The sequence below is a fragment of the Colletotrichum truncatum genome (genome assembly GCF_014235925.2).
Source record: "Colletotrichum truncatum strain CMES1059 chromosome Unknown Contig_0002, whole genome shotgun sequence".
In the NCBI taxonomy this organism is placed as follows: domain Eukaryota; kingdom Fungi; phylum Ascomycota; class Sordariomycetes; order Glomerellales; family Glomerellaceae; genus Colletotrichum; species Colletotrichum truncatum.
Window position 1 is genome coordinate 3,881,263 of NW_027222399.1, and position 27,597 is coordinate 3,908,859.

At 51.8% G+C, this 27,597-nt stretch overlaps 5 protein-coding genes across 5 annotated transcripts; 4 read left to right on the forward strand and 1 right to left on the reverse strand.

The window, feature by feature from the left end:
• Positions 1-309: 309 nt before the first annotated feature.
• On the forward strand, positions 310-2,318 carry CTRU02_203995 (uncharacterized protein; the record flags this gene model as incomplete). Its single annotated transcript, XM_036731824.1, has 2 exons — positions 310-1,606; positions 1,660-2,318. 2 exons carry the CDS (start codon positions 310-312, stop codon positions 2,316-2,318), a joined length of 1,956 nt encoding a protein of 651 aa, XP_036576384.1.
• Positions 2,319-4,330: 2,012 nt separating this feature from the next.
• CTRU02_203996 (uncharacterized protein) lies at positions 4,331-5,647 on the forward strand (the record flags this gene model as incomplete). The annotated part of the gene is made up of 4 exons (XM_070204302.1): positions 4,331-4,540; positions 4,598-5,339; positions 5,374-5,522; positions 5,576-5,647. The coding sequence occupies 4 exons, from the start codon at positions 4,331-4,333 to the stop codon at positions 5,645-5,647; spliced, it is 1,173 nt and encodes a 390-aa protein (XP_070062065.1).
• Positions 5,648-6,105: 458 nt separating this feature from the next.
• CTRU02_203997 (uncharacterized protein) lies at positions 6,106-6,758 on the forward strand (the record flags this gene model as incomplete). Its single annotated transcript, XM_036731826.1, has 2 exons — positions 6,106-6,271; positions 6,394-6,758. The coding sequence occupies 2 exons, from the start codon at positions 6,106-6,108 to the stop codon at positions 6,756-6,758; spliced, it is 531 nt and encodes a 176-aa protein (XP_036576386.1).
• A 458-nt stretch (positions 6,759-7,216) lies between these two features.
• CTRU02_203998 (carbon-nitrogen hydrolase) lies at positions 7,217-8,332 on the forward strand (the record flags this gene model as incomplete). The annotated part of the gene is made up of 3 exons (XM_036731827.1): positions 7,217-7,228; positions 7,294-7,386; positions 7,553-8,332. 3 exons carry the CDS (start codon positions 7,217-7,219, stop codon positions 8,330-8,332), a joined length of 885 nt encoding a protein of 294 aa, XP_036576387.1.
• A 7,477-nt stretch (positions 8,333-15,809) lies between these two features.
• CTRU02_203999 (uncharacterized protein) lies at positions 15,810-15,983 on the reverse strand (the record flags this gene model as incomplete). The annotated part of the gene is made up of 1 exon (XM_036731828.2): positions 15,810-15,983. The coding sequence occupies one exon, from the start codon at positions 15,981-15,983 to the stop codon at positions 15,810-15,812; it is 174 nt and encodes a 57-aa protein (XP_036576388.2).
• Between the last annotated feature and the right edge of the window lie 11,614 nt (positions 15,984-27,597).

Sequence of the window (27,597 nt, forward strand, 5' to 3'; positions counted from 1 at the left end):
TCCAGGTCTTTCTGGCGACAGCTCCTTCTTCCACATATTACTAAACCCGTCACGCCCATCATCATTCTTCATCCACCCGTTCAGGACATCCCGTTGACCCCAAAATCAAGCTCCAGCTGTTTCGAAGATCCGATAGATCGACGCGAATTTGAATATTAACTATTCCGGAAGTACTACGACACGTCAGATGGGCAGAGTCGCGTGAGGATTGCCAGGCTGTTCGGCCTGCTGAGCTACCAGAGCGGCTTCTGAACAACATCTTGTCTCGACCATATTTTATCTCGGGCTTTTGTTTAAATAACTGCAAATATGGCGCAACCTCAACCGCAGATGCCGCAGAGGGCATTCTCCCCTCCGCAGCCTTCTCCTTCTCCCGCCGCGACGCAGCCGGGCTTTGCGCTGCCTCCAAACAAACGACCGCGGCTTTCACCTGGCGCAACACCGCAACCCGAATCACCATACTCAACATCGCCATACGCGGCAAGCCCGGGTGGCCCCGTCACTCCCTCCACCGCCGCGACTTCTGCTGCTTCTCCGATTTATCCCAGTGCTCCCCAACATCAACAACAACAGCAGCAGCAGCCACAGCAGCAGCCGCAACAACAGCCGCAACAACAGCAACAACCTGCGACACCTACCTACGCTACACCATACACAAACGGCAACACCACTCCTGCCTTGGCCTTGCCTGAGCAGCGGCCTACTCCCCCGCCTCAGGTCTCGACTCCACAACCGCCGGCGCCGCCTACATTACCGTACACTAATGCGACCTTGGCTCTGGGTAACACTGCGCCAGGCACGCCCATCATGCAGCAACCTTCTCCTACCCCCGGCGTCATGGGACCACCTTCTCGACCTCCAGATCGTCCGCAGAAAGAATACGAGTATGACGTAACAGATTCGCTTGCTGGAACCGGCATCGATCTGCGCGCCGAAGAGCAGTATCTTTCCGAACTATATATTCCTGACGGTCAGAGAACTGGTTATCCGCCGTATCCGGCAGGAAACAAAGGGAGCTTTTATGGAGCGGGCCCTGCGAACCAGCCGGCTCAACCTGCAGGCACCGACACGCAGAATGCGCTCGTGGCGCAGCAAGCGGAAAAGGCATGGCAGGAGTCCGCAAAGCGACTGGCGCAGACAAGGACTATGGAGCTCAATAACGCTTTCCTTCAAGTTCCGGTTGTCTTCCGAAAGGCAGAGAAGTTTGCCAAGGAGCAGGGTCTGTCGCTGAACTTGGAACTCAAGAACAACAATCAGCCTATGGGGCGGATGCGGCTGCCCGAAGAGTTTCCTCAGCCAACGGTCACAGTTGGTGTCAAGACTGGTCCTGACTCCACAATGGTGACAACTAGTGGAACCTGGATCCCCCAAGAAGCGTTCCTGGTAGACCAGTTGGCTCTTCTCTCACTGGCTACCAAGCAGCGACTGAGGGCGCTCGTAGAGGATTCTAACAGAGTTGCCAAGATCCGACAGACTTCATCTCATGGAGAAGTCCCCGAGGAGTGGCAGGTAGCTGCGGCACCCCTGAAAAGTGCTTTGGAGAGTCAAGAGGATGCGACGCAGCAGACAGGGACCGAGGATGGCTCCAGTCCTCGCCCTCACAAACGTAGGTTACCTTGTAGACTGTTCTTTGCCTTCGATACTAACTTGCAGTTCCAGGTAACCTCGAGGATGCCAGCTCTAGTCAACCTAGCAAGGTGCAGAAGATTGCGGCTACCAATACCATGAGCCACACAGTCAGAGAAGTAGGCAAGGTTGAACGAGATTGGGAGGAGCGAAGACTGCGGCGACGTAATGCTCGGAAAGACGGCACTGCGGAAGCCGGCTCAACAACGTCTCGCGCAGGCTCAGTTGCGCCTGGGACTCCTGGTGGCTCTGCGCCAGATTCGGAGAAGGCCATCTCCAAGAAGGAACAGAAGAAACTCGATGCTGTCAAGAAAGCAGAGGCTAGTAGCCATGCGAATCAGAACATCACGAGTAGCATGTTCGTAGGCATGCCCAAGACGGGTTCACTGTTCGGCAAGAAGAAGGGAGGCAAATCTTACTCGTGGATGACGGGTGGTGCAAGCGGTGCTAGTACACCGAGGCTTGGTACACCTGGAAAGCCGGGTGGCGCAGCAACTTCGGGTCCACCGCCCCCGGCCAATCATGCCCTCACAGTTGAAGGTAGAGCTCGACTTGGCAATTGGAGAGAAGACAAGGAGAAAGGCAAGAACATCCAGCTGCGCGACTGGGTTACAGCCCTGGAAGGCGACGAGATTGAACTGAGGGCCATTCAAACAGCTTATGACAAGATGGACACGTCTGAGCCCAAGTAGGGTTTGAGAGAACTTAGACGTGAGGAGCGTCGGCGTGAGGAGATTTCCAGCATTTCTTGATGCTGTCAAAAAAACATGTTGTGTCCGCTGGAGGAACTATACCTCCGTGTTGTATTTTTATCCCTTTAGCATGGCGTTACGCACACAGCATGGTTCGGGGGGCGGTCGGTTGCATAGCTCTCGGAAGAAAAGGCAACGCCAACCAGCTGGGGTCACGGGAACGCAGAGAAAGCAGGTCTGGGAGCGCAGACAGGCAGGGCTTACTTTACCTTAATGGCCTGTTAGGCAAACAGCGAAGCTCCAGATAATGGGTCAATCTCAAGAAAGAGATTATCAAACTTAGCCAAATATCAACCGCTTCCTGAGAAGTGTCCCGCCTTGGTTTGTGAGATGCCAAGCAATGCCAGTAGTTGACTACGCTTGATGCCGATCAAGTCGGAGTCGTACGTAAAGATATGTCAGAGTTGCCCTGGTATTTTTGTCCAAGGCTTCAGTATCCAGCCTGTAGTATCAAAGACATGGGCACAATGTCTGCCAGTTATTCCAGCACACAGAGGGATTTGTCACAAGGCTGCTGGTGCGATTTGGTGCCACGCGAGCGACCTTTGTTATTACTGAGGATACTCTGCCTCGTCTCAACGCCATAGTGTTCTGGTGGCCGCCTTTTTAACATAACGCATTTTTTAGGGTGAGTTCAACATCGATGACGAGCAAGATCGATGAAGATGGTGAAACTGAGCACTCAAATTGTAGTGAACGAGAAATCGTCGGCATGAACAGATTAATGAGACATATTGACACAGGCGAGCTAACAAAACAGAGACAAGGCATAACTGCTGTGTTCTTTTTCTTCTACACGTAGGTAAACGGCCACTGCAGATTCACTCAAGAGCCACGAATGGCCCGCAATTCCGCTTAGCTACGATCGACCTTACTGACGATACCGGACTCTCCGAGCCCAAGCACCCCATCATACAGCTTTGTAGTATAGACAAGCGATAAGATATCTTGATACGGACGGATGTTCTTCGACGATCTTCTACCGTTTGACCTTGGATGGGTGGGGTTCGGTAGTTGCCAATACTACGACGCTTAGAAGAAAAACTATCAAGTATGCTTGTATTTCGAGCGGTCCCTGTCACCCGCAATCTCTTACTTCACATCATATCTATTTTAGACTCAGTATTCATTTGACAAATAACTTTGAAAAACTGTTAGAGGCCGGAGATGGCACATCCGACCAGCTAAGGCGCTGACACAATATGCATGGGATTTCATTTCGATCAATAGCGTGCTCACCTTCGCACTCGTGCGCTGGGAGCATTCCGCCAATATGGTACGCAGCTGCATTTTGATCTGCGGGCTTTTGCGGATTTCCGTTTTTGCCTTCTCCGTCTTTGTCATGTTGCGGGCGAGCCATCCTTCTTTCAGTTAACCCTGACCATGAGGGGTCATGCCCTCGTCAAGGAAGCGGAGAGGATGTGGACTCAATGCAATTGTCAAATGGTTTGTTCAAGTCTCCCTTTCCAACGGGAGCAGCTTCTGGGACGTTATGGGCGCCAGAAGGGTACAGTCTGTCTTCACTCACACACCAGTTGGCTAGTCCACAAAACTAGACCTGGAACAAGGGGAACGTGATTGGATTCACAGCTGGCTTCGGCAGGCTTTTGGCGGCCTTTTTTGCCTGATGGCGAGGTTTTTTAGTTTCGACATCCATGATGCTAACATGGGTGCTTGTCAACGTGTATGCATGACGAATCGTTGCTGACATCATGCTCGTGCAGCTGGCTGACTACGGGATTCATGGGACTTACTGGAAGTGTACGATGAGGTTTTATCGCTTCTGCTCTAAGAAAACTGAGACTCATATTGCTCTAAAATAATCTCTATATATCTTGGAAAAGCCCGACTGTTTCTGCCAGTTCAAACAACCTCTCTCATCTTCTTAACGAAGCTATTATACCTTTTCTCTAAGTAACTGCACGTATAAGCAATAATCTAATAACAACAAAATGGTAAATTTAATGTCAAAAACTCTCCCAGTGGCATTCGCGGCTTTGGCAGCGGCACGAGTATGCCATGACCTCACCATCGAGGTCGAAATCTCAGCGCGGAACGGCGTCTTCAACATCTCAACGCCCACAACAAACATAGATGCAACCAACTTCCTACTAGGCCTCTCAAAACAGGGGAGCAATTTTACCGCTCAACATTTGCAGGATGTAAAACTACCTTTAACTATAAATCCCCGTCTGTCAAGCACCACTAACACGTCCTAGTACGCCACAGTCGGAGGCACATATCAACTCGCTTCAACCTACTGCGAGCCCGACTCCGGTCCTGGCCGCGTGCTTCAAATTCTAACCCATGGCATCGGCTTCGACCGCACGTATTGGGATTTTCCCGCCAACAACTACAACTACAGCTATGTCGGCCCTGCGGTCGACTACTACGGTTACTCGACGCTGACCTGGGACCGCCTCGGCATCGCGCAGTCCTCGCACGGGGAACCAGTCAATGAAATCCAGGCCTGGTTAGAAGTAGCCGCATTGAAAGCGCTTACGGACCAAGTTCGCGCCAAGGCCGTTCCAGGACTGAAGGGCCACCAGTTCGAGAAAGTGGTGCACGTCGGGCACTCTTTCGGGTCAGCACACACGTATGCGCTGACGGCAAAATACCCTGACGTCTCGGACGGCATCATCTTGACCGGCTTCTCACAGAACGGCTCCTTCTTCGCCGACTTTTTGCTCGGAGGCGCGTTTATCCAGGCCAACCAGGTTCCCGCTTTGAGTAATTATCCCAAGGGGTACTTTGCGCCCGCGTATGAAGGCGGGGCACACGTCAACTTCTTTGCGCCGGACGACTTTGACCCTGCGATCTTGACGGCGGCTTACCAGACGGGCAAGCCGGTCACGGTCGGGGAGCTGTTTACTATTGGTGGAGAGGCAGGGACGCCGAATACATTCAAAAAGCCCGTCCTTATTATCACCGGAGGTACGCTTAACAAGGCCGCGAGACGCGTGGAAGCACGACTAATGAAATTCGTTTCTTGCAGAACGAGACGTTCCCTTTTGCGGTGGAGACTGCCTTGCAACAGGCCAACCTAGACTGCCTTCGATTCCCGCGGCGTCTGCTCGGTTCTTCAAGAACACCAGAAAATTCGAGACATACATTGTCCCAGGTGCTGGCCACGGTCTGACTCTCGTAAGTCGTGCCCATTAGTATTTGGAGTTGACATGGCTGACCGACGTCAACAGAGCTACTCCCACGCGGAAGTGACTGGGAAGATGTCGGACTTTCTCTACCAGAACGGCTTGGGTTGCAACTAAGTTGCTTAAGAGCCGACTCTCTCAAAGGACATAATGGAATTTAGAAGGCGTGGTAGATATTTCTGCATGATATTTTTTTTGTGTTGACGCCTGTTGCAGTTTTGCTGTGGCACATATTTAGTGAGCAGATAGAAGCGACGTTGTCCATAGCAACCTCAACCATTCATGCATTGCAACTGGAAAATCTCACTCAAAATAGTGAATGCCTCACAGCCTAATTCCACGGCCTTTCGGCGCCGCGGACGTACACTGTCAAAACCGACGGACGCGGATTCAATAGCGCAAAATGTGAATACTTAAGGGATGACGTGAGACACAGGATTGAGGTATGGAATTTCCCCTCTTTCAACAACCACAAAGAAAACAATTTCTCCACCTGCCCTCAGGGTCCCCGAACACCAAATAAACAACTACTACGGCAGAAACGCATCCGCATATCAAATACACACGACGCAAAGATGTTTGAGTGGCAGGACAAGGCGAAGCAGGATGCCGCGCAGCAAACGGACAAGCCGTCGTCACTGCGCGACCTCCTCAATCCGACGCCGATTCCAATCATCATATGCGGCAAGACGGAACAGGTTGGCAGCGGCGTCATTGAGGGCTTGAAGCCAGAATTTGAAGGTGAGTTCGTTCACTCAAACCTTCTTCTCTCAGATGAGAAGACGGAAGTGAGAAGAGATATAGAGAGAGAACGTGAGGGTCAGATGATCAATAATAAAACAGAGGGCTAACCTTGACTAAAGTAATCCACTTCGTTCAATCACCCGATTCCGGAGCGGCAATCATCCCCGCCATCCTCTCCGGCAAAACCCCTCCATCGCACCCGGATTCTAGCAGCATCGGGACCGGAAACTACACCGTGCCCCCCCGCGCCGTCGTCCTGGGCTCCCTGTTCGACGAGGCCGGGTTCACGACGATCAAGAACGCCGTCCTCGCGGACCCGGCGGCCAAGAATATCCTCTGGCTTAGGAACGACACCAGCAAGCCCGGCCCGCCGATCGGCCCAGGCTATCCGGAGTCAGTCATCGCGAGGGTCAGGGAGGCCATGGCGAGATTGGAGAAGGAGGGGAAACTGGATGGCGAGTACGCGGGTGAAGAGTGGTACTAAAGCGAGTACTATTCGGAATTTTTAATTTTTTAATTTTTTTTTTTTTTTGCCAGATTTGGAAACAACTTTAGTGTAACATTTCACGTCAAAGAAGAGTCAAGTTCAGCAGCAAGAGTTTATCTGGTTCTGACAGTCCGGCGATGGCGGGGAAGAATGTCGGGATGGCGACAGCATGGTTTACCCCGCTGTAACCCACCAAACAGATAAGCGATAAGACAAGATGTGCCGAAGGCCGGCTTTCATTAACACACACTCAAATCTGCCAAATTCGCATGAAAGATCGTCGACAACAGTTTGCCCTGTAGTCAGTTTTACACCTCTCAGAGAGTTCTTTGTTGCCACGTGGTGTCCCACTGCCTTATCCCGCTCACCACCATCCTCCTAACCCTTACCTCCCGTTTCATCCAAGGACATACCCGGATCTCAGCCTCTTATCTCATCTCATCTTGCCTCCCAATATGGCGATCGCGGTATGGATGCCCAACTCGACCACGTGGGCAGTCACGAACTCTGCTGACGTCTCGGTCCTCAAAAGGCTGTTGGTCAGATCTGCTCTACCGCGTCCTTGTCGCACAACCTTGAGCAGTGCGTGAGACTCGTCGCCAAAGCTGCTGTTGGTGGCGCAAAAGTATGACTGACCCCTCTCACATGTTTTGCTCCAGTCAGACACAAACTTCAGTCTGAAGTTGTGGCTTGCCTTGTCAAACTCACATATAACCTAAGCCAAAGACAGCCACACTTTGTTTTTTAAACTCCAAAAACACACACACACACACACACTTAAACACTCACAGGTCCTCTTCCTCCCCGAAGCCTCGGATTACATCGCCTCGAGCCCTCAGGAATCCCTTTCACTGGCCCTTCCGCAATCACAGTCGCCTTTCGTTCGCGGCCTTCAAGAGGCGGCAAAAGCGCATTCATTGGCAGTCAATGTTGGCATCCACGTACCGGTCCCGGCAACGGAAGCTTCGACGACAGTTACAAAACTACTAAACCGGAGCCTCTGGATCAATGCGGATGGAACCATCAACCATGCCGCAACTTACGACAAGCTCCACCTCTTTGACTACGGTGCCCTCCGCGAGAGCGCAACGGTGCAGTCCGGCACCGCATTGACCGCACCGTTCCCCACCCCGATCGGTCGCGCCGGAAGTCTCATCTGCTTCGATCTCCGCTTTGCGGAGGCCGCCCTCGCCCTCACGCACCCGGGACCCCGCAGCCCTTTTCTCAAGGAGAACGGCGGCGCGGGCGTAGCACAGGTGCTTCTCTATCCCTCCGCCTTCACCATCAAGACAGGCCAGGCGCACTGGGAGACGCTACTTCGGGCGCGTGCTATTGAGACTCAGAGCTGGGTAATCGCCTCGGCGCAGGTCGGCGCGCATAACCCTAAGCGCAGTAGCTACGGACATAGTCTGGTAGTCGACCCGTGGGGCGCCGTGAAACTGGAGCTCGGTGGTGTGGACACGGAAGGTAAAGCGGAGGAGAACGCCGAGGGGGCTATCGGCTTCGTCGACGTGGACTTAGAGCAGTGGGCGACGGTCCGAGAGGGCATGCCGCTGGCCCGACGCACGTGAGTTGTTCATCCCTTTGGACCTTTCACCGCCTTGAGCTTCTATCTCGTGTTCCCTATTGTGAACAGTTTGACCGCCCCCCCCCCCCCCCCCTGAGGAGCCCCCCTCCCCCCGTTATCCCACCGATCTTCCCTTCCTTTCAGCCCCCTGAGCTGTCAATCCCCATCGTGAGGTACCAACTGGATGGTTAGACTGACAAGAAACAAGCGATGTGTACCCTGAAATATAATATCCCCCCTGTGAGCTGTCACATTTCCGATGGCAGGGTCCGGCCGGGTACAAAGCACAGTACAGAAGATGGTCTCCATATAGAGAGGTTCTAGCAAGCCTCACCACTGGGGGGGTTCACCGCGGGGAGGTGTGGTACGGAGCCCAGGGAGTCGGCAGTACCGTAATAAAGGGCAGGTCGCGGAGGGGTCAAGGAGGGACGGAAGGCAGGGGGAGGACCCAATGACTCGGCGCCCCTAGGGGAGCTCTAGAAGGGTTGCAATGTTCTATGGACGGGGCCGGCAAATGAATGAATATCATGAACCCATAGCTGCTCCTCCACCGCTGTGTTTGACAGGGCTGGGAATGTCTACACATCGGTGAGGCCTCACCGAGGCAACGCCAGGAGGTGGTTGACAGTGGAGGCTTAATTGTGCGGTGAAGGAATATTAATCAATTCACCGCTGAGGCTAGACCAGGATCCACGTTGCCAGCTGTTCATCCCACGGTAGTTGCCAGACCGAGCACAAATTTTTCCCAGCGATGCTACCCCGGCGATCCGCCAAAGTCAAGATCCTGGAGCATGTTTCTCCTGCCTCCAGGACTTTCACCATCGCCCTAGCCACCGGGGAATACGAGCCGCCGGCGCTTGAGCGGCAGTCTAAGGCATGATCCGTCTTTGCGGCCGGCACCCTGCAGCGGCGACCGGTGAAGGGGGGATGACCCGTAGTCGAGGGAAAGGACCCAACGGTTTAAAATTGGGGTTTGCGGTGAACCGGGGTGGAGTTTCGGTCGGGGGTGTTTTGAGGAGGCAGGTGAGTTGTTGGTGGGGTTTGGGATTTTGCCCAGACACGGAAGAAGGCGAGAAGAAGGAAAAAGAGGATCCCGCTAGAAGGAAAGTCTGAAAAAGATAATAAAAAAAAAGAGAAATGAAGTAACGTGGTAAATTAGGAAGAGAGACCAAGCGAAAAGAGGCAGATCCACCGCTTCAGTTGCTTCAGCAGGGGGGGGGGTGCGGTCAAGAATGGTACTTTCAGCGGTTGTGGATGTATGTAGCCAGGTGTTCATGTCGAGATTGCGACAGTGGAGATACTACATTGACCGGTAGACTTTCCCAGTGGACGATGCTGAGTTGGAACATGGTAGAAAGTGGGTCTGTGCACCGTGGGAAAAGATGGCGAGAAAAGAAAAAGGACATTGTTCTCATCATGCCCCGGGGACCCGGAAACCATGCCCCGGGATGCGGTATCCGTAAAGGATTGCGGGCCTCCAAAGACATTTGGGAGTGGCCGTCCGCCCTGCGGAACGTCCTCTTGTCGGGGGCCCGGCTTCCCCCTGAACCTGGGCCTGGACCTTGACCTTGACCTTAACCTTGACCTTGACCCTCTGAAAGAAGGAAAGGAAGCCAGAGAGAAAAATTCCAAAACCACAGCCCCGGGAAATTGGAGCGTTTGGAAATGAGGACCTTGCTCGTCTTGGCTGAAGTTGCTTGATTGAGAGCCTCTTTTTCTTTCTTGCCTCCTCATGATCACCAAGGGGGCAAGGGCAAGGGGCCTCGCTCTGGCTCCGTCTCACCGAATAGACCCTAGGTCGCCAAGCACAATGCCGCCAACGGATAGGAGACAGGAATTTTCCCGGGAGGTTGGGGAGAAAAAATCCCAAGGTGAGGCCGGGGTGTGCGGACGCACTGTCCGTCGACCAAAAGATGGGATGAAACGTGGGAAGGATGATCTCTGCTGTCAAATGTCCCGTCCGTTGGACTCTTAGTCTGAAGTCGGGGGTCACCCTCGCTGTTTGGTGTATCTCATGCAATGTAGCTGGCCAGCGGAGGTGGACTCACTCTCAAGGAGGGGGAAATAAAAAGGGGGGGGGGATTACCTCCCTCATCATCCGTAACAACGGGCGCCCAATGTGGGAGGTTGTTGAGAGAGGCGTTGCAGGGCGTGGGATGCCAAACTCTAACGAAGCGCCAGAGATCAGGTCGCAAGCGTGGGGTTCTTGTCTCCTCGACCAGACGTTGTGCTGTGCTGCGTCGGTTGATGGCGTGGTCGGCCACACGATCGGGGGCTCCGGTGAGCTGAGGTGTCGTCAACCTTTCGAAACTGGGCGCTGGCGACTGGACTGGTGGTCCGGAGTTGCTGCCTCTTTTCTCGGCCGGTGCGCGTCGCATAGCCTCATAGCCACGGCTGAGAAGAACGAAGAAGAAATCTGTGACGCGTTTTACTTATGGCGGCAGCTCCGGAGACTGGTGCCAGTGCGCTCCCGTCAAACGGTCGTCTCTGTTTAGTGGGCAGATTTGCCAGATGAAGGTTAGGTTCTGTCAGAGCATCACGACACGATGACATGTTTAGGCTGCTGCCGGAAGGCACAGCCGGAGGCAAAAAGATGTACGGATACCTTGGATCAGATCCCCATTTTTGATAGTCTGGGGAAAGAAGAAGGTGCTGCTGCTGCTGCTGCTGCTGCTGCTGCAGGAGACTCCAACGGGAAGGCGAAGAAGGTACGAAGTACATGACCACTAGAAGTTCCCAAACCAATCAGGCACGTTGACGCACACTGTATCTCTTTCAGTAAAGCGCGTATGTAGGTGGTATCCCTCCCCAAACTGGGAAGAGCAAGTCGACGGGCACGGTTTGCTGCGACGTCGCAAAACAAACCAACAGCTGTGGTTTGGGTCGTTGGTTATGTTTTCGTGTAGTGGACAAACTCGACTCCCCCCCTGGGCATCAGGATCCCGTCACATCTCGCACATCACCTATAGAGCTCCGGCATCAACACAAAACAGACCGAGGCTTCCGCTTGTTATCAGCAAACAACAACAAATTGTTGTATCCGTGGGCGACGACTTGCAGGGGGTTGTCTGCAAGCCACTAAATTGAAGGGTTTCTTGTTGTAAATTTTGAGGTAAACAAGCGAGACCACACAAATCGAGATTCACCCACCAACACAACACCACCAACACGAAAAAAAGGAAAGAAAGGTAGCAAACATCTAAAAAAAAAAAAAAAAAAACAGTTCATCCACCAATAAGATTTACCAAGATGATCATGTATACATGATCGCTCTAACAGTAGAGTTCAACCAAAGTTGCGAACAATGACCTTCAGATGAAAAAGTAATTGCCAGGCAACCTCATTGTTATCCAACCCCCTGTCCTGTTTTATCACCTTGGCACTCGGTATTCGATGGTGTACGCTCAGCTAGCCCAGGTGTTCCATAGATGAGGTGTGCCAAGGTGAAGCCAACCTCACCTCAGTACACCTCGGCTTCACCTTGCGTCAGCTTCAGCTTGAGCTTCAGCTCCTGCTTGCGTTGCTTGCTCGGGGTAAGGTGAAAAAAGATGTGGACCTTTGCATTCACCCGCCACGTGATTGGCCACAGAGATCAGAAACAGCAACCACTGATGGCCCACCGCGGGCCACTCCCGAAGAGGGAAGAAAGAAAGAAAAAAAAAAGAGAAAAAGGTCCCAGCGCTTTGGTTCCCGGGACGCCGCCGCTGCATTAGCGCAATCAAACACCCATCACCCAACGGCAGAAAGCAGCAAGCACTCAGCCGGCTTTACACCACCACCCCCCCTTTTTTTTTCTTCTTTAGCCACCACACCACACACCATCCCTTTCCTGTTCCTGAATCTGGATGGGTGCGTGTGTGTCCGGATAGTAGGTCTAAGTGGCTGAGCCTAACCACTTCCCCCCTTTTTTTTCACGCTCCCGTCGTCCCCTCCCCATTTGTTAGTGTGCCGCTATCTTCAGACCTGTTACGCAATAGCCTGAACGCTTGATTTTGAAATTCAGCTCATTACCGTGCTGTGTCCGATTCGCCCCCAACGAAGTCTAACTTGTGCCCCCTTTCCCGAGCCTAATGTAAGGTAAAATCGTCTAGGCTAAAACGCGTCGACACGGTATCCTTGGAAAGTCGCCGACCGCGTCGTCCTCGCGTAACGACATCTCTGGAAGTCCGCTGTGCCATGATGCCATAGATTACTTACACAGCAGGTCAAAACCATGGGTTTCGTACGAAAACTATCTGCCAAGAGAAGGAGCAACAATAGGAACCTCAATAATGTACAAATCAAAACTTTGGTTGGACGATGTACGCCATGTCCCGGCACCAGGTCTTGTCAACGTCGTACATTCGGACCAGCTGTTGGGCATTCTGATTGGAATATTTGCTTTGCATCTGCCGTCACTTACTACCCAGCCATATATATCCCCATAAGGCCCTTCCCCAACGTCGCATTCATGCGGTCGCTACGCATGGTATTCTTTGCCCGTGACCATGCAGTTGGGCCGTAGCCCGGGGCTCGAAAAAAAAGTTTTGCGACAGTGGGGAGGTAGTAGCAGGAACCTGAGCCATAACGAGGCATCTAGACCGGTTTGTATTCCTGCCGGCCGGAAGCGGGAAAAGAAAAAAAAGAAAAAGAAAAAGGACAAAGCAAAAATGTAAAGAAGCCCAAGCGCTCTTTTTTCGGTCAATATGGGCAGACAAGGATACAAAAAATAGATCCAACGTCACCCTTGATGTTGAGGCCGATGTGAGCCCATGAAGGGCTTGGCGTAGCACCAATCATCATGTAACATTGAAGCAACTTGCTCACGTTCCCATCCTTGCCGTATATGCCATGCCATCCGAACCTCAACCGAGTGTAGTATAGCTTTTTTAAAATTCGTTTTAGCTCTTATGCTTCCCTAGATATCTCTCTCTCGGCACGCGTGTGTGTGTGTTCCCGCATGTACGAATATGCAGTGGCCAAGGCATTCTTGGAAAAAAAAAAAAAAAAAAGCGACATCAAGGCTTACAGCCAACCCATGTCAACCCGTCTTCCCCGGCTGCACGCATGGCCCATATGCACGATCTACGACAATTCCATCAACAAAAGAAGAAGCAAAACCATTGTAACGCCAGAGGCAAGCCTTTCCGCTTTCGAGTGGGGTTTCCCTTTAGGTCGCCTCCTACAGGACGTGGGCCAGAAAAGGAAGGGGAAATAAACAGGATTGACAATGCAGCGCATAAGCGTCGTCTTTTTGGGAAACCTCTGCCCAGATGCTAGCTGAGAAACCGGGCGTGGAAAATCGAGGAATGGGGGGGCCTAAAGGGGGGGTGTAGAGACGGCTGAGGGTGCCACGGCACGGTTCATGTCGATCGTCCAGTTCGCAGCAACGGATGAGGAAAAAGAAATGGTCTCGCTGTCTGACAAGACAAACCACACTTCTCTTAGTCGGGTTCGAGACCGAACCGAGGGATGGGAGAGGCGAGGTAGCGGCAGGAAGGAGGTACTTCCATATCCATCATGGGAGTAAGAGGGGATTGGAGGGGCGAGCCGTCTGCGGCACGTCGCAGTCGTGTCAGTGACCCCGGCTCAGAACCCCAAACTTCTCCCACATCTCCATCTCTCCATCTACCTTACCCTCCTCTCCCGCACTACATCCGCCTCCGGCTCCCGATCCCTCAGAGGTCTCGCCCTCCCTTTACTCCCGGATCACATCTTTCGTACGTACTGCACCGTTGTATAACACACGTCCAGTCGCCGACATCTCTCCCTCCCTCCCTTCGCCGCCCTTCTGCCTGAACTTTTTCCCTCTCCCCCTCCCCCTCCATCAAGTCACTATAGCAAACGTCAACCTGGACGTCGGGGAATGCTACTCTACTGTCGTTTAAACACCCCTGTCTGTCTGAGATGCATCCTGCACACTTACACCAGTCTGACAGATCTGGAATGTTGCTACGTCACAAACAGATGCAAAGGACAAAATCTGAACGGATTAAAATGTGGCGGTTGTCTAGGAATATTGACCAAAGTGATGTAATTAGGGCTAACGTATCCTTTCTCAGTCCAAAGTACTTAAATGTAAAAAAACCGTTTCATGCGATTGGCGCTGTGTAGCTATCTTAGCTCTTGTAGAGGTACTATCCATACAATCTAAAGAGGGCTAAACCCGCGGGGTATCTTCTTTTGTCGATTCCTGAGTCCAGGACCCCCAGTCGTCCCCAACATCCAAACAGACTCGATGTTGAAGGCGTGCTGTGGAGAAAGACTTGGCTGCGAAGCCTCAGGGGGTATCGAATACACTAAGAGAAAACAGACAAGAGTCGCAAAGGGGGAATAATAAAAGTGGTGAAAATTGTAATAGTTCCTTCGTGGCCATTTGTCTTGCTCTAACAAGGTGGGGGAATAAAGTAGTGTAAGTAGGAAAGCGTTGCTGACATGTCCTTGGTGATCTCGCCCTGAAGGAACCGCGAGGTATCCAGTTGAGTGCGTAGAAAACCAAACCAGGGAATACAGAAGGGTAGTTGTTACAAGTAAGAAAAAAAAAAAAAAAAGTCTATATGCGAATCAGTTCTTTTCCCAGCCCGTAGTCCCAGTATTTTTTGTAGCCCATCCCAAATCAAGTTTGCCCACAGAGGGAGCAAGAAAGAAAAAAACAAAACAAAGAACCAATCGCCTTATCCGCACGTTTCTTTTAGCCCGTGTCCAAAATAGCCCCCAAAAAAGAAGAAAAAAATGTCGTCTCACACCCTCAATGACGGTTGAGGCGGAAGCGAGCCATGTGCGTCGAGGGTGGTGGTTGCGTTGTCATGCGTTGCTGCCCGACCAAGCTGTCTGGTGGTAACTCACCGACAGTTTGGAATGGATCCGCCGGGGATGTTGTGCCGTCGCCGGATATCGATTCGTAGAACGCTGAGGGACCCCCAGATGCAGGATGTGAGAGCTGATAAGATGCAGAACCAAAATCCATCCCTTAGGGCAAAGTCGCAAAATAACCCAGATCCGTCTATATTGTAACGCCGTGCCGTTTGTTTTTCACCTCCCAAAAAAACAGCTGGGAGATGGTGGTCCCAGGAAAAAAGAAAAAGGACAAAAATATCGATGCCACATCATGAAAACCGTATCAGCGTTCCCATTTGCCTTGCTGCTGGGAAGCAAGTTGTGGCTCCGAGCCGGTGTGTTCTAGTCTTTGACAGGAATGCGTATTAAAATGGTATATGGTAATGTCGCGAAATCGGCCAGGACGTTGTACAGACGAGGTGGTACAGGTGGAAAAAAAGACCGCCAGTATTAGTAGAGTCGTAGGGATAAGGGTTTGTGTTGTATGACGAAGGAGACGCAACAAAACGGACATAAGGCGTTTTTTTCCTGTCCGGTGCGCGTTTGTTGCCGGCGCGAGAGACCGCGAGGCCTGCGGGCAGAAGGAAGAATCTTGCATTTCATGGTGCTCATGGCACGTCGGTGATGTAGTGTGTTCAAAAGAGAAAAACCGGCGCGAAGCAGATTTATCGAGGCTTGGGGCGAGGAGGGGGCTTGGGCACGCCAGTCGTGTCGTAGGCACCGCGGCCCATGTTGGCGAAACTTGTAAGTTCTCTGACAACCATTGTGGAAGATGTGTGTAAACGGCGAGAGCGCGTGTTAAGGTTATGGATCTGATAATGGAATCGCTTGTTAGCCATGATTATTTTGAATCCTCAGGAAGAAAAACATTTGGGGATCAGGTGTCAACTTTATATAAGCCGAGCATGCTGTGAGGATAGGATTCGCCAGGCCTCACCGCGGTAAGGCCTGGGCAGAAGCGCACAAGGGGTGAAATTGGCTAGTGGATGCTGTTGCTGCAGCTCTGACTCACAATTGAGAAGGTCGTAGTGCGACGTGTTGGAAAGCTGCCGTGAAGACTTTGAGAAATAGGCTTCAGAGCAGCGGATTGGTGAGAGTTGACGGGGGTGAATAGGCGGTGATGATGCAAGGAGGCCTGGGTACGTTGCCGAATTGGGCGTAACCAATACTGCACTGGTATTTGGCAGTTAGGGGAAAAAAAGAAAAAAAGAGGGAGCAGCTGAGGCAAAACAGGCGTAGCAGAGGTAGCGAGGGAGGAATTATCGGCACCGTTGCATGAGGAATGGCTCGAGCAGGACGGGATTCGCGTGGTCGTAGGCGAGAGTTAGTGTTGTAATATTGGCCAAAGTTGTTGCGCAGGTCTCGGAAAGCGCGCTATATGGTGGTGATATTATTTGACTGAGGTCGGGATCGGGTCTTGAAATTAATGGGTTTCTCAGAGGCGATCCTGTTTCTGTTTTCCCTCCTTGTTCTCTCTCCTCTGTTTCGCGCTTGTAGAAAGGCGTAGTCAGGATGGCTTGCTGCAGGTTCTCGCTAAGGAAGCTGGGAAACGGGCAGTTTGCAGGTGGGTCGCGCGAACAGCTTCTTGTGAGGTGTATGGGCGAAAATTGTTAAAGGACTGCGGTGAGAGCTTGCAGGGGAAAAAGGGGGGGCGCTGCAGGCGTGTAAGAGCAGGAGGAGCTGTAGGAAGCAGTCGGTGTGACAGTTTCTTCTGATAGCTGTAGCTGTGGACAACAAGAGGTGTGTATGGAATGACCAGAGCCTGTCGCGATGTGTGAGGGGACGAGGAGACGGGAGGTAGGTGATGAGGATGGTCTTAAGAGTGTGAAGGTGAGGATAGGAATTCAAGAAGAGTGGAAGTAAGAGATGACGGATGGGAGGGAGAGGGTTATGAACTCTTATTTCAGACGCCCGACCGAGAAATGGGAAATTTTTTAATGTACAGTCCCTCAGGTACCTAGGAGCAATGTAATGTCAGGGCGGGAGGGAAGGGAAGGGGGCCATGTAATGTTCCTCAGGTTTGGTTCCTTTTCCAAAAAAAATTAAAGGGTAAAAAAAAAAAAAAAAAAGGGAACCTTAAGGGAGAGGGATGGGGACTGGACTGGGGACTGGGATTTGTGACCAGGGGGAAGACAGCACCCAGCACCAGCTACCAGCAACGGCAGAACCAGCAAGCAAGCCCCCAGGACCACCCTGAGCAGTTGAACGGGCACACCCTACCCCCCCTGGGAGACGGCAAGGCCCCAGGCTCTCAGGCTACGCCCCCTTCATGCTCTTCCAGGGGAGCCGTGGAATTAGCCATGCCAGGCCCATGCCCGCGAGGTACCAGCCCACGCCTTCCCTCATCCTTGCCCCGTCCCATGCCATGCCATGCCATGCCAGGTACCCGTACCGCTTCCCCAAGGAGCCGTCGGGTACCTTGGATACGTACATTTCTTCTTCTTTTCTTCTTACCAGCCCTTGATGAGCTGCGTAGCTCGTAGGCACATTACCACCTCATACAACCGGCAAACCAGGGAAATGGACACACCCATGCGCGCGCGCGCACGCACACACTCTCTTCCTCTCTCCCCCTCTCTCTCTTTCTCTCTTCCTCTCTTTGCTTTCTCTATCTCTCGGGCATATCCTCCAATCTAATCGTTGTACGCGCATTACACTGCATACTGCCCGCATCTTAAGGGGAGCCTTACTACCCAGTGAGGTTGTTGTATACCTGCATCTGCTTCTCACTTTACACGCAGAAGGGGGTTTCCGCAGTACTTTAGGAACCTGTACCAAAAAGAAACTAGAGCCAAGTCGTGGCTGCTGCCCGGTGGTGTGCAAGCTTAGTGTGGTGGCAGCGAGCATGGCCTCTTTCGGCTTCAGGGAGAACGCTAATGTGCAAACCGATGGCACACTGATGAGAAAGTAGCTTGTGTCCCAAAAGCTGCTTATTTCTCTATTTTCAGGCACAGGTGCTGTTCTGGCCCTACTTTAGTCCATGATGTCGCTGATCCTACTATCTATGTATGTACTTTGACATATCGTCTTGCAGGCGGCGTGCCTAGCCCAACGTTTGATTGCTGGTGACCAAGACCGCATCATGCAGAACAGGTAAGCAGCGCAGTAGAAAATCAAGTGAACAAAAAGGTTGGAAAAGGAAAACGACCAGAAAGAAAAAGAGGACCATAACTGGGTATTTCCTGTTGGCCCACCAAAGTAGCAAAAAGAGAGATAGCGAGAGAGAGAGCCAGTAGCCAAGTAGATACCTACTCCGCGTCACCGGTACACTGTGTGCCTATCCCATCCACCTGGGCGGATTAGGGACCTGGTTGGGGGAGACATAGGGGAAACAGGTACCTTCACGCTGCCGCAGCAGAGGAGGAAAAATTACGGCAGTGAGGGTTAGACACCTTAATGAAAGGTATCCACTGGGGGCAGCTGGTGAGGTAAGACACCCGGCAGAGGGTTCCTCGGCGATGATACGTACCGCTTCTCACTTCACCTTAGCTCACCGGAACACCACAAACCCATCCCCGTCCCCATCTTGCTAGCAGCTCGCCCTTTTTGCTTGTGTGTGGTGTCCCTACCTGTTGCTCTATGCACTGACAGTCGTCGCCTCTGCCAGGGTTCTCCCTGATGACAATTGTGAACAGGGGGACACTGACCTTCAGGGATGTGCACACTACTACAGTAGCTCATTCACTTGCCCATCCGTCCATAGATGGCTTCCTCCATGTCGCCATGTTACGTCCGTCTGGCCCCAATCCCTCCCTCCCTCTATTCGCCATGCTTTCCAGTTCCCACGTCCGGAAGCTTCCTTCAAACATGGTCTGGACATCCTTGTTCTATTCTGTCATTCTGCCGAAAGAGCCCTCACTCCCTCGGTACGACCCAAGTTCAAAACACCTTTGTCGCATCAGGACTGGTTGATGAGGCCTCGGTCAACCTGACCATTCGGATTGTGGGTTTCGCTCTTTGGTTCCAGCTCGTGTCAGTCAGCCTGGACTTATTGACCACAAGGCGGGGGCAGAAAATCCGTAAATGCTGTGCTGTGGTTGAGTAAGATTACCCGGAAGACGCCTCCGTGTAAACTGCTGCGAAGCCAGGAAAGAGAAAGAGAGAGAGAAGGGGAGGGGGACAACAATTGATCCTCTTTTTCGCAGTTCTTGTCACTGGTGTATTTTTTTACTTGGCTTTTCGGTTCGGGAGCCAAGCAAGACTCACAACACCCTCTTTCCGTCCCTTCTTGCCTTTTTTACTTCTTCCGTCCAAGGCAGACCCTTTCCCGTCTTCTCAGTCATGATGGGAATTGCTTGTTCGGTCTGGTGCTTCGGGCGGGCTGCCCGCGGTCTGTGCTGCGAATCAGACCAAAGGAGTAATAATGAACGGCCTATCCATGGACTGGCCATTTCATGCTCTCTCATACTGGCTGATGATTCCTTGGGAGGAGTCTGTGTCGCGTTCTGTACGATGCCTTCACCGGACCTCGCCTGGCCGCGACCAACTTGACAGCGAGCCCTGTGGAACTGTCCAATTTGTCCCCATCCACCCAGCCCAAGATTGTGCCGGACAAGCACGACCACCAAACCTGGTACATTCATTTTATCCCTTAAATCCTCACCCTCCCTCCTCTAGTGGACGACGACTGGGAGGGCCAGAATGGAGCCACCTTCTCCCTGCCATGGCCCTCACCTCGGAGAGGGAATGATGAGAGCGATCCGTTGCTCATCATTCACGCCTCCTTTCTCTCACCTCCCGTCGGTGAGTACACTGCCCATGCATGGTAACCAGGTAGTATGGTAGTTAGCTTATCCTGGCCCGGTTCTTTTTCCTTCTTCCACCCTCTACTCCCCGTTCTATTGCGCATCCACGCCGACCGTCAAGGGACCACTTGGTAAAAAGAAAAACTCTCCCGAAGAGTCCAATCCATCCCGGATCCCTTCCGGTGGCCGACCCATGACGGGTTCCTAGCTACAAACAAATGTTTGCACTTGCTTATCCTCACCCACAGGGCTTGGGGACCGAACACGAGGGCAGCCGAACTGCTCGCCTGCTGTTGTCTGCGCCATCAAGTCGCCTTATGACTCGGATAGCAAACCAGTCAATTCCACAAACTTCGGTCAGCGACCACTCCATGGCATGAGCAAAAGCTGCACTTTGGCTGTTGCTGGACCAATCTATGACCAACCCACCATGCCACATATTGACATAAGGGTACTGTATCTGATAATCCATTCCCGTGCTGGGCGGTGCTTGCCGACACCACGTTGTGTTTGGCCCACGTTTTGCTCCCTTCCATGCTGCTGTCTTCACCAGGAGCACCCCGCCACCGGCACACTTTCCTTCAGCCCCCCCATCCTTCATCCAAAGTCCAAACTGGATTGCGTCCCAGGTTGGTGGTTCCGTCCGACGCGTACAAAGTGGCCCCTTAGACCTAGACCTAGCGAAACTAGAAAGGATTCGTGGCCTAGCTAAGCAGCAGAAGGTAAATGGAGAGACAGTCGTGATAGTGGTTGCGATACTTGTGAGTCGATGCCTAGTTGACAGGATTCGGAAAAGTTAAACGTTGTGTCGTATGTCGCGAAACACGAACTCAATATCTCAAGAAGATTGGCAGCAACCAACCGGCTCGGAAGCTGTGTCTAAGCTTTCCGGAGGCTTGCGTAAGAACGGAGTGGACGAGTGATTCTCGACCACAGTACACGGCAATGAGATATTCGCCAATGTTTCTTGGATGACATGCAGCTGTGTACCAGCATAACAACGGATAGTAACTGGCATGCGGTCTTTGGTCCGCTGGCTAAGACATTTGTCGCTCTACTTTTTGACGAGTCGCTTCTTCGATGGCGTATGAGTCTTCGGGCGTTAACCGTTTGATGTGCGTTCTTTTTTCAGTTGACTGTCGGTTGGGGGATTCCTTTTTTCCCTCCTCTTTCCGTCTGAACTACACGCTTGGCTTTTGTCTTCATTTTGGTTTACTTCTCTTCCTCAAAACTCAATAGCTGGGCATCCATTCACGATTGCTTGTCGCTATTTTCAAAACTGTGATTCTCAGGGTCATAGGATCCGAGATGGGATGAGCAAGGGTAATGCGATGATGATCATGACGACAGGGCATGGTTGCCTTCCGGTTTCTTGTGTCCATCTTGAGGATGAAATCCTGAACAGCGAATACGCTGATTAACGAACTCCGTTTGTTACCATGGGGGGATAAGCAAACAAGCGACATTCGGCCAGTTACCTTCCGTGTCTGGCCAGCCTAAGGTAGCCTTTCCCACCGTGAGGACCCTCAGACGAAGATCAGTCCGCGGTAAGACTGTTTCATCTGGGAGCGATCGCTGCGGCCTATGTTCTCAATACGGCATGTAACAGACTGGCAAGCGACCAAACACTGACCGCTGGCTCGAAAGAGACAAGTCGAAAGGGCTTGAGTGCTTGCATGAAGCGAGCGGATCGATCCCGTCCGCTCGCTTAAGTCACAGCATATGAAATTGTAGTGCCACACCGAATCTCGAAATTTTGCAGACGCCTCAAGCACATGTCGACACCGGATAGTGACAAGAATGACAACAATCCAACTCCTGTGCGCCAGTGTCCGTCATTGACAACAATGGCCCTACAGAACGAAAAGGGCGTTCCGTATGCCTCCTCTCCGCTGATGTACCCGGCGTCTCGGGTGGCGACGTCTCTAGAGATTGTCAGTAGATCATACTGCGACGCCATGTTCCCCCACGGCCCCCATTTTTCAACCCCCCTGGGCTCTCAGACAAGGCACAGTGTTTTCTCGCTTTGTTGCTGGAAACACGTTTCTTAACTCGTCTGAAATCCACAACGGTTGAATCGGGAGTCTACGATTTCCCTGCCAGCGATTATGAGTCCTAGAAGAACACAAGGTGGGTGATGCCCTCAGCGCCACACTGTTGTGTGCCAAGTGAATCGTTTGGCTGATATCCGCAATGTCTTGTACAGTGAAGCTGGGCTGTCATTTCTTCTGTGCTGAGGTCAAAATAAATCAAATCAAACGAAAGGTCTCCCAATTTTCCGGCTCGGTTGATTGTTGGACGACGGCGGCAAACAGCAGAGCTTCCACCGAAACCGCCTTTGTTGTCTCGTTTCGGTGGCCATCTCGCGTAAAAGCGCAGTCTCCATCGCTCGAAATAGGCGGGCGAGACATGTTGCCCATCAATCAATCCGGAACCCTGCAGATGGCCTCGGTCGCTTTTGTTCGCCTTACCCCCTCCCCTTTGTCGTTACCGCTTTCTATATCTCTCTCGGTCAAGGCCAAGGCTCCCCTGTCTGATGTGAGAGATTCAGGGACCTTTTGTTCACCTCTGGCCTCGGTGTCAGGGGCCACTTGCGCTGTCCTTCCAGTGGGCTTCTACTGCAGAGAAGTCTTCCAGAAGCTGTGGAAGCGACAGTGCCCTGTGACAGCAGTGTTCCCCGGAACCACTAACAAATCCCACCGTTAAGGATACAGGCCCCCGCTGGTGGGGAGTTCGCTCGGTCCTGTCTGACGCGGTACTTTGCACCATGTGTTCTCAGCCCTTACCATGAAAATACACACTGTACGTGCCAGGGATCTTGTTGCTCCTGCTGGGCCCTGTCATCCGGGCCTTTGTCACAGCACACCTTGTCGGTACCATGGCCTTCAGGTCAGGTATCCGGGCATCTGGTTTTCAGCGGCGAGTTTGTTGCTGGGAGGCCAGGCGAAAGCCGATTCCGGTGGGTTTGTCTGGGGTGGGCATGCGTTTGCAAAGGACTTTGCAAGGACACTTTCGCTCTTGATTGTGATGGATCGCCATAAGTTCCTGACTGTTCATATCAAGTCTAACGGCTTCGAATACGTACCGGCCCAGTACTATGTAAGAAAGACTGGTAGAGGTAACCGTCCTGCTGCAGCACCACGATGTCATGGCACACGTGTCCACAGAAGGCCAGGTACGTACCCAGTACCTACTAAAGCGCTGCGGTGAAGTAATCAAAACTGTTCGTACCGTCGTTCCTGCATTAGTCCAATCGCTGGCTTGGGTCCGCTGGGGAAAATATGCGATGAAACAGGGGTAAAATTGTGACCCTCCTCGGCTGGATACCGAGGATCCGGTCGGGTCACGAAGGAGAAGAAGCTCGTGCCTCAGCAAAGCCAGACCTTCACCTGCCATTCGTCGCCAGCTGTACACAGGGAAACGTTGCCCTTTCATAGACACTGGCGATGGTGCCCTTTCAGTTCTGAGCAATTCTTGACGTCCTTTTCATCACATCTGTGTCTATGGCGTCCAATACTACAAATCTGGGCACAGCCTCACCGCTCCAACCCTTTGAGATCAATGTGTCTAGGTCATATCATATGACATTCGTTATATGATGATTGCTGGCTGGGCGATCCGATGCAAGCCCAATGCCTTTGACAAGGTTACGCTACGTGACAGCCCAACCCAACCCAACGGTGAAGAGCTGCTCAGCACTCTCGTCTACTCCACCAAGCCATGCATGCGCCCCCATCCACAATTCCACCTGCTGGGCTGACGGATGAAGCCGTTTGTCTTTGTGCCCACCTGCCGTGGCTTGGGAAGCCGCAGCCTCCAACCGCGGCGAAGCCATTTTGATCAGGACGGACAGGTAAATCCAATGTCAGGGAACCTTGCCGTCATGGCTTCCATTGCCGGGAACTTGGGACCAACGGGAAGATTAGGAAAACGGCCCTACTAATGACCCTAGCCATGCTTGTATGCCAGCAGGGGTGGCAATGTGAGTTTGGGCTCATCAGATAAGTTAGCAAGGAATCGACGCCAAATTCGGTGAAGGGGGATTTGTAAAAGCTTCCCCGGAACAGGTTCCGATGACTTGTTCACCGCGTGGATACCCCTTTGTTGAGGCCGATACCTGACAGGGTGTGTTTGTGAGAGCACCGGGCCTAGCACCCAAGGTTGTCAACAGCATGAAAAGAGCCGGGCTTAGTTCTCAAAGGCCCGAACACGTTGTGAAGGTTCCAGTTTCTCCATTTTTCCAGGGACTGGCTTGGGGAGCCTCATCTCGGTCGGCCGGTGAGGAGCTCAAGTAATGAAAACCTTTGCAAAGACACCGAGGCCACAGTGGAGAGATGGCGGCAGTTGCATGATAGGGGCTTGGCCATAGCAATTCTTCCTAGGAGTGACCCCTTCGCGACAACGGGACTGTGCTTCCTCAATCAGGCCGGGCAGAGAATCAAAGGTCGGCTTTATGCCCATGTGTTCGTATTTTATGAGTGAGACGTATAACACAGGGTGCGATGGTCACAAATGAAGGGCGACGGCAGCTCCAAGTACTATGCATATCGGAGCTGCTGCCTCTTGCCTGCACTTTGCGTGCAAGACGAACTGCACAGGCTGCTTGAAAGTATGTCGTCGCTGTCGCAACAGGAGTCATGAATATGAAAGTTACTGTGATTAAGCGGATCATGGAAATGTTCCAGAAGCTTTAGTCTAAAATTTGAGAGTTCGAAGCGACATATCATGACTCAGCCCTGTCGTTTGAGCTTAGAGCTCACATAAGGTAGCAACAGCAAAGCACTTGTCCGTAACTGTACTTGTGCGCGTGGAAGCACAGACCACACGGCATTTTGGAAGTCTAAGCCGGCTGATTGCGACTGGCCAAGATTGATAATGATATTCGGCAGTGAACTCTATGGCGAGTCAGGGTGGGCACTTCTGTCTTGCGACGTCGAAGGGTCGTGTCTACGTATATGTTGTCTGCAAACAGCTACATGTTGGCAGGGAAGTCAGAAGATTTGTATGTGCGCCTGTGCCTTGAAGGTTAAGCTCGATTACTTGCGGCAATCATATATCGTTCTCATCTGTAATTCTATGCCGGACACCAATAAGCGCAGCATAAAAACGCAAATCTCGCTCACGAAACAAGCACATCTTTTATTCGAATGCCAGAGGCGAAAAGGGTGAAGGGCGTGACAAACCATTTTCTTGCTCGCCTGGCTAGTAGTTAGTAGCAGACTAGTGCTATGAGCTGTCAGAAGTACTGTGGGAACTTTTATTTTTTGTTTTTTAAGAGATGGGACGAGGAATGGGGATTGACCTCGTGGCACCGGGGAAGGGCTTCCGCTTGTTGGAAAGCAATATTGGCTTCGTTGGAGGTATCCATCGACGGACCATGGATCCCCGTCCCATACGATGTGCTGTTGTACCTTGTCATGCTGGAGACAGACACCCTCTGGCGCAGTGACCCCAGCTTGTCTGACGAAGGTGCTGGTAATTTTAATAATAAAAAATTCTCGTTTTTTTGATCTTAATATCCCGGGAAATTCTCAAGGTCTGACGGATGTGGATCCTACTGTTTGCGTCACCCCAGTCGAACCCATGTGTTCGCCTGTCCTTCTGAAAAATGGGATCTGCGGTGGCACCCTGTCATGTTCGAGGCGAAAGGGGAGCGTTTGCGGGGCCGGCGAAAGGGATCGAGTGTCTGGGAATGATTACCATGCCTGGGGGAAACGAGAGGCCAAGTAGTTTGTTAGATGCGATTTTCAAAGATTGGCGTGTTTGTTACGAGGGCGGAAAAGGAGAAGGAGACCCAAATAAACGGGTAGAGGGAGGTAGAGCAGATGAGGCGACGGCAAGACGGGATACCAACAGGCGCCTGCCCAATCATCCTCTTGCGTTCCTTGTGTACCTGCCTCTCGAGCCCAGTTTCAAGAGTCAATCCAGGCAGGTGTGAGAAAACAGGTGGCTTAGGCAGCGTGAGACTACTCTCCGAAATGCAGGGCGCTGCGTAACTGCCTTTCTAAGCTGCTGCCAGGCATTGCCTGCCTGGCAGTCCTGTGTTGGCTTCAGTTCGGGTTGCCGAGGGCGTTGGAAGGATCTCACCCTCCCTGCCAGCCATTCAGATTCAACATTTGGGTGCCCATCCACGGGCGGTCCCTCACCGAATTAAGGAGAGATTGGACTGTCGTTGGGAACGTCATTTCCCACTCATTACGGAGATACCTGTTGCGTGTTCACCGAGGCTTGCCCAAACCCTTGACAGATTGGTCACTACAAGCGAGCTTTTATGGGAGAAGAGGAAGAAACGAAAGATTGTGCGCAATTGGATTGCGACCTTTTCTTTTCAATTTGAAAAAAAAAAAAAAAAAGATGAAAACCCTTGTTTCTTATTTATCACCCACGTATCGCATTCTCTCATTTTCAGCAAAAGAAACAACGTTGAGGTCATCCAACTGATGTATCGACTGTTGAGTCCACAAGTTTGTCCACCGGCTAAATTTCCCCTCCCTGCAGTTGCTACTATGTAGGCTCCACTTCGGTGAGCCCTCTCAACCACAGGACTAACACGTCACACATGTTGGTGGTTCCAAGTTTCCGGTTCGGGGCGGGATGCCGGGTCGACCGCACCGAATTTATTTGGGCTTGAAAGCAACAGCTGCTCTACAGGACGTTGGCATTCACACTTGATGTGGGAAGTTCTTTTATAGCAGCTCACTGCAGTGCCCGAACAAGAAGCACAGGTATAATGCTGAGGGAGACACTGGATGCTCACGTGCCAGGGGAGGAGGGGATAATCTCGATGTCATGATACTTCAACATAAGACTGCGGCTCTATGTTGTTATGTATGGAGAGAAATGTAACTTGTTCAGAGACGCACAAAGGCCCCAAACAAAATGATTAGGATCGACTTGGAATAAGGTCTGGGTAACCGATCTAGACCTTGGCTCGACTCTGATCCCTCAAGAAAGCAAACAAGATATCTCTGAGTAGCACTGATCTATCGAGAATCACTGGTTGTGGTGCTATCTTATGCATCGCGCGAGCAGTTAATTACTAGAGTCCTTTATTGTAGGTGAAACAACGAAAATAAAGGCAACAACAATGATTCGTATGCACAACACAATGATATCATGATATTTGCGAAGTCGCGAGGTAAGATGTATGGAAATAAAGGGTGAGAATACTCGCCCGGTATTTTATTTGACGCTCCACGCTGAAACGACTACAATCAGCGGTTTAACATCTCACAATGGACACACGGCTTTGACGACATACCAAATGTTGGGCAGCACAAAACTCAATTGTTGCGAAACAACAAAACCTTGCTTGCATAACTTCATCATATGGGTTTATAAGTAATATATGCCGATAGCATGCTATCTTAGGATCTTGGCATGCGGTCGAGGAGAAATTTTGTTGTTTACATGTACCTAGGTAGTTAAGGCAGCTCACGGGACCCTTTTAGGGAGGATGATTCGTGTCGAAGGCGCTATTACGGAGACTCCGTACGAGTGGTTGTCTTTTTCAGCTCTTGTTTCCCTCTCGGACCGAACTCTGGCGTAGATCGCGGGTACGTTTGGGAGTTGGCAAAGAGCTCTCGCTTTCTCAGTGTGGCAGATTATCTTGCTTCATGCTCTCAAATAGGTAGACTATACATTACTATCCAGAGCAAAAACGTTTACAAGCTGTTGAAGGCTCTTCTATAAATATCCAAAGCAGACC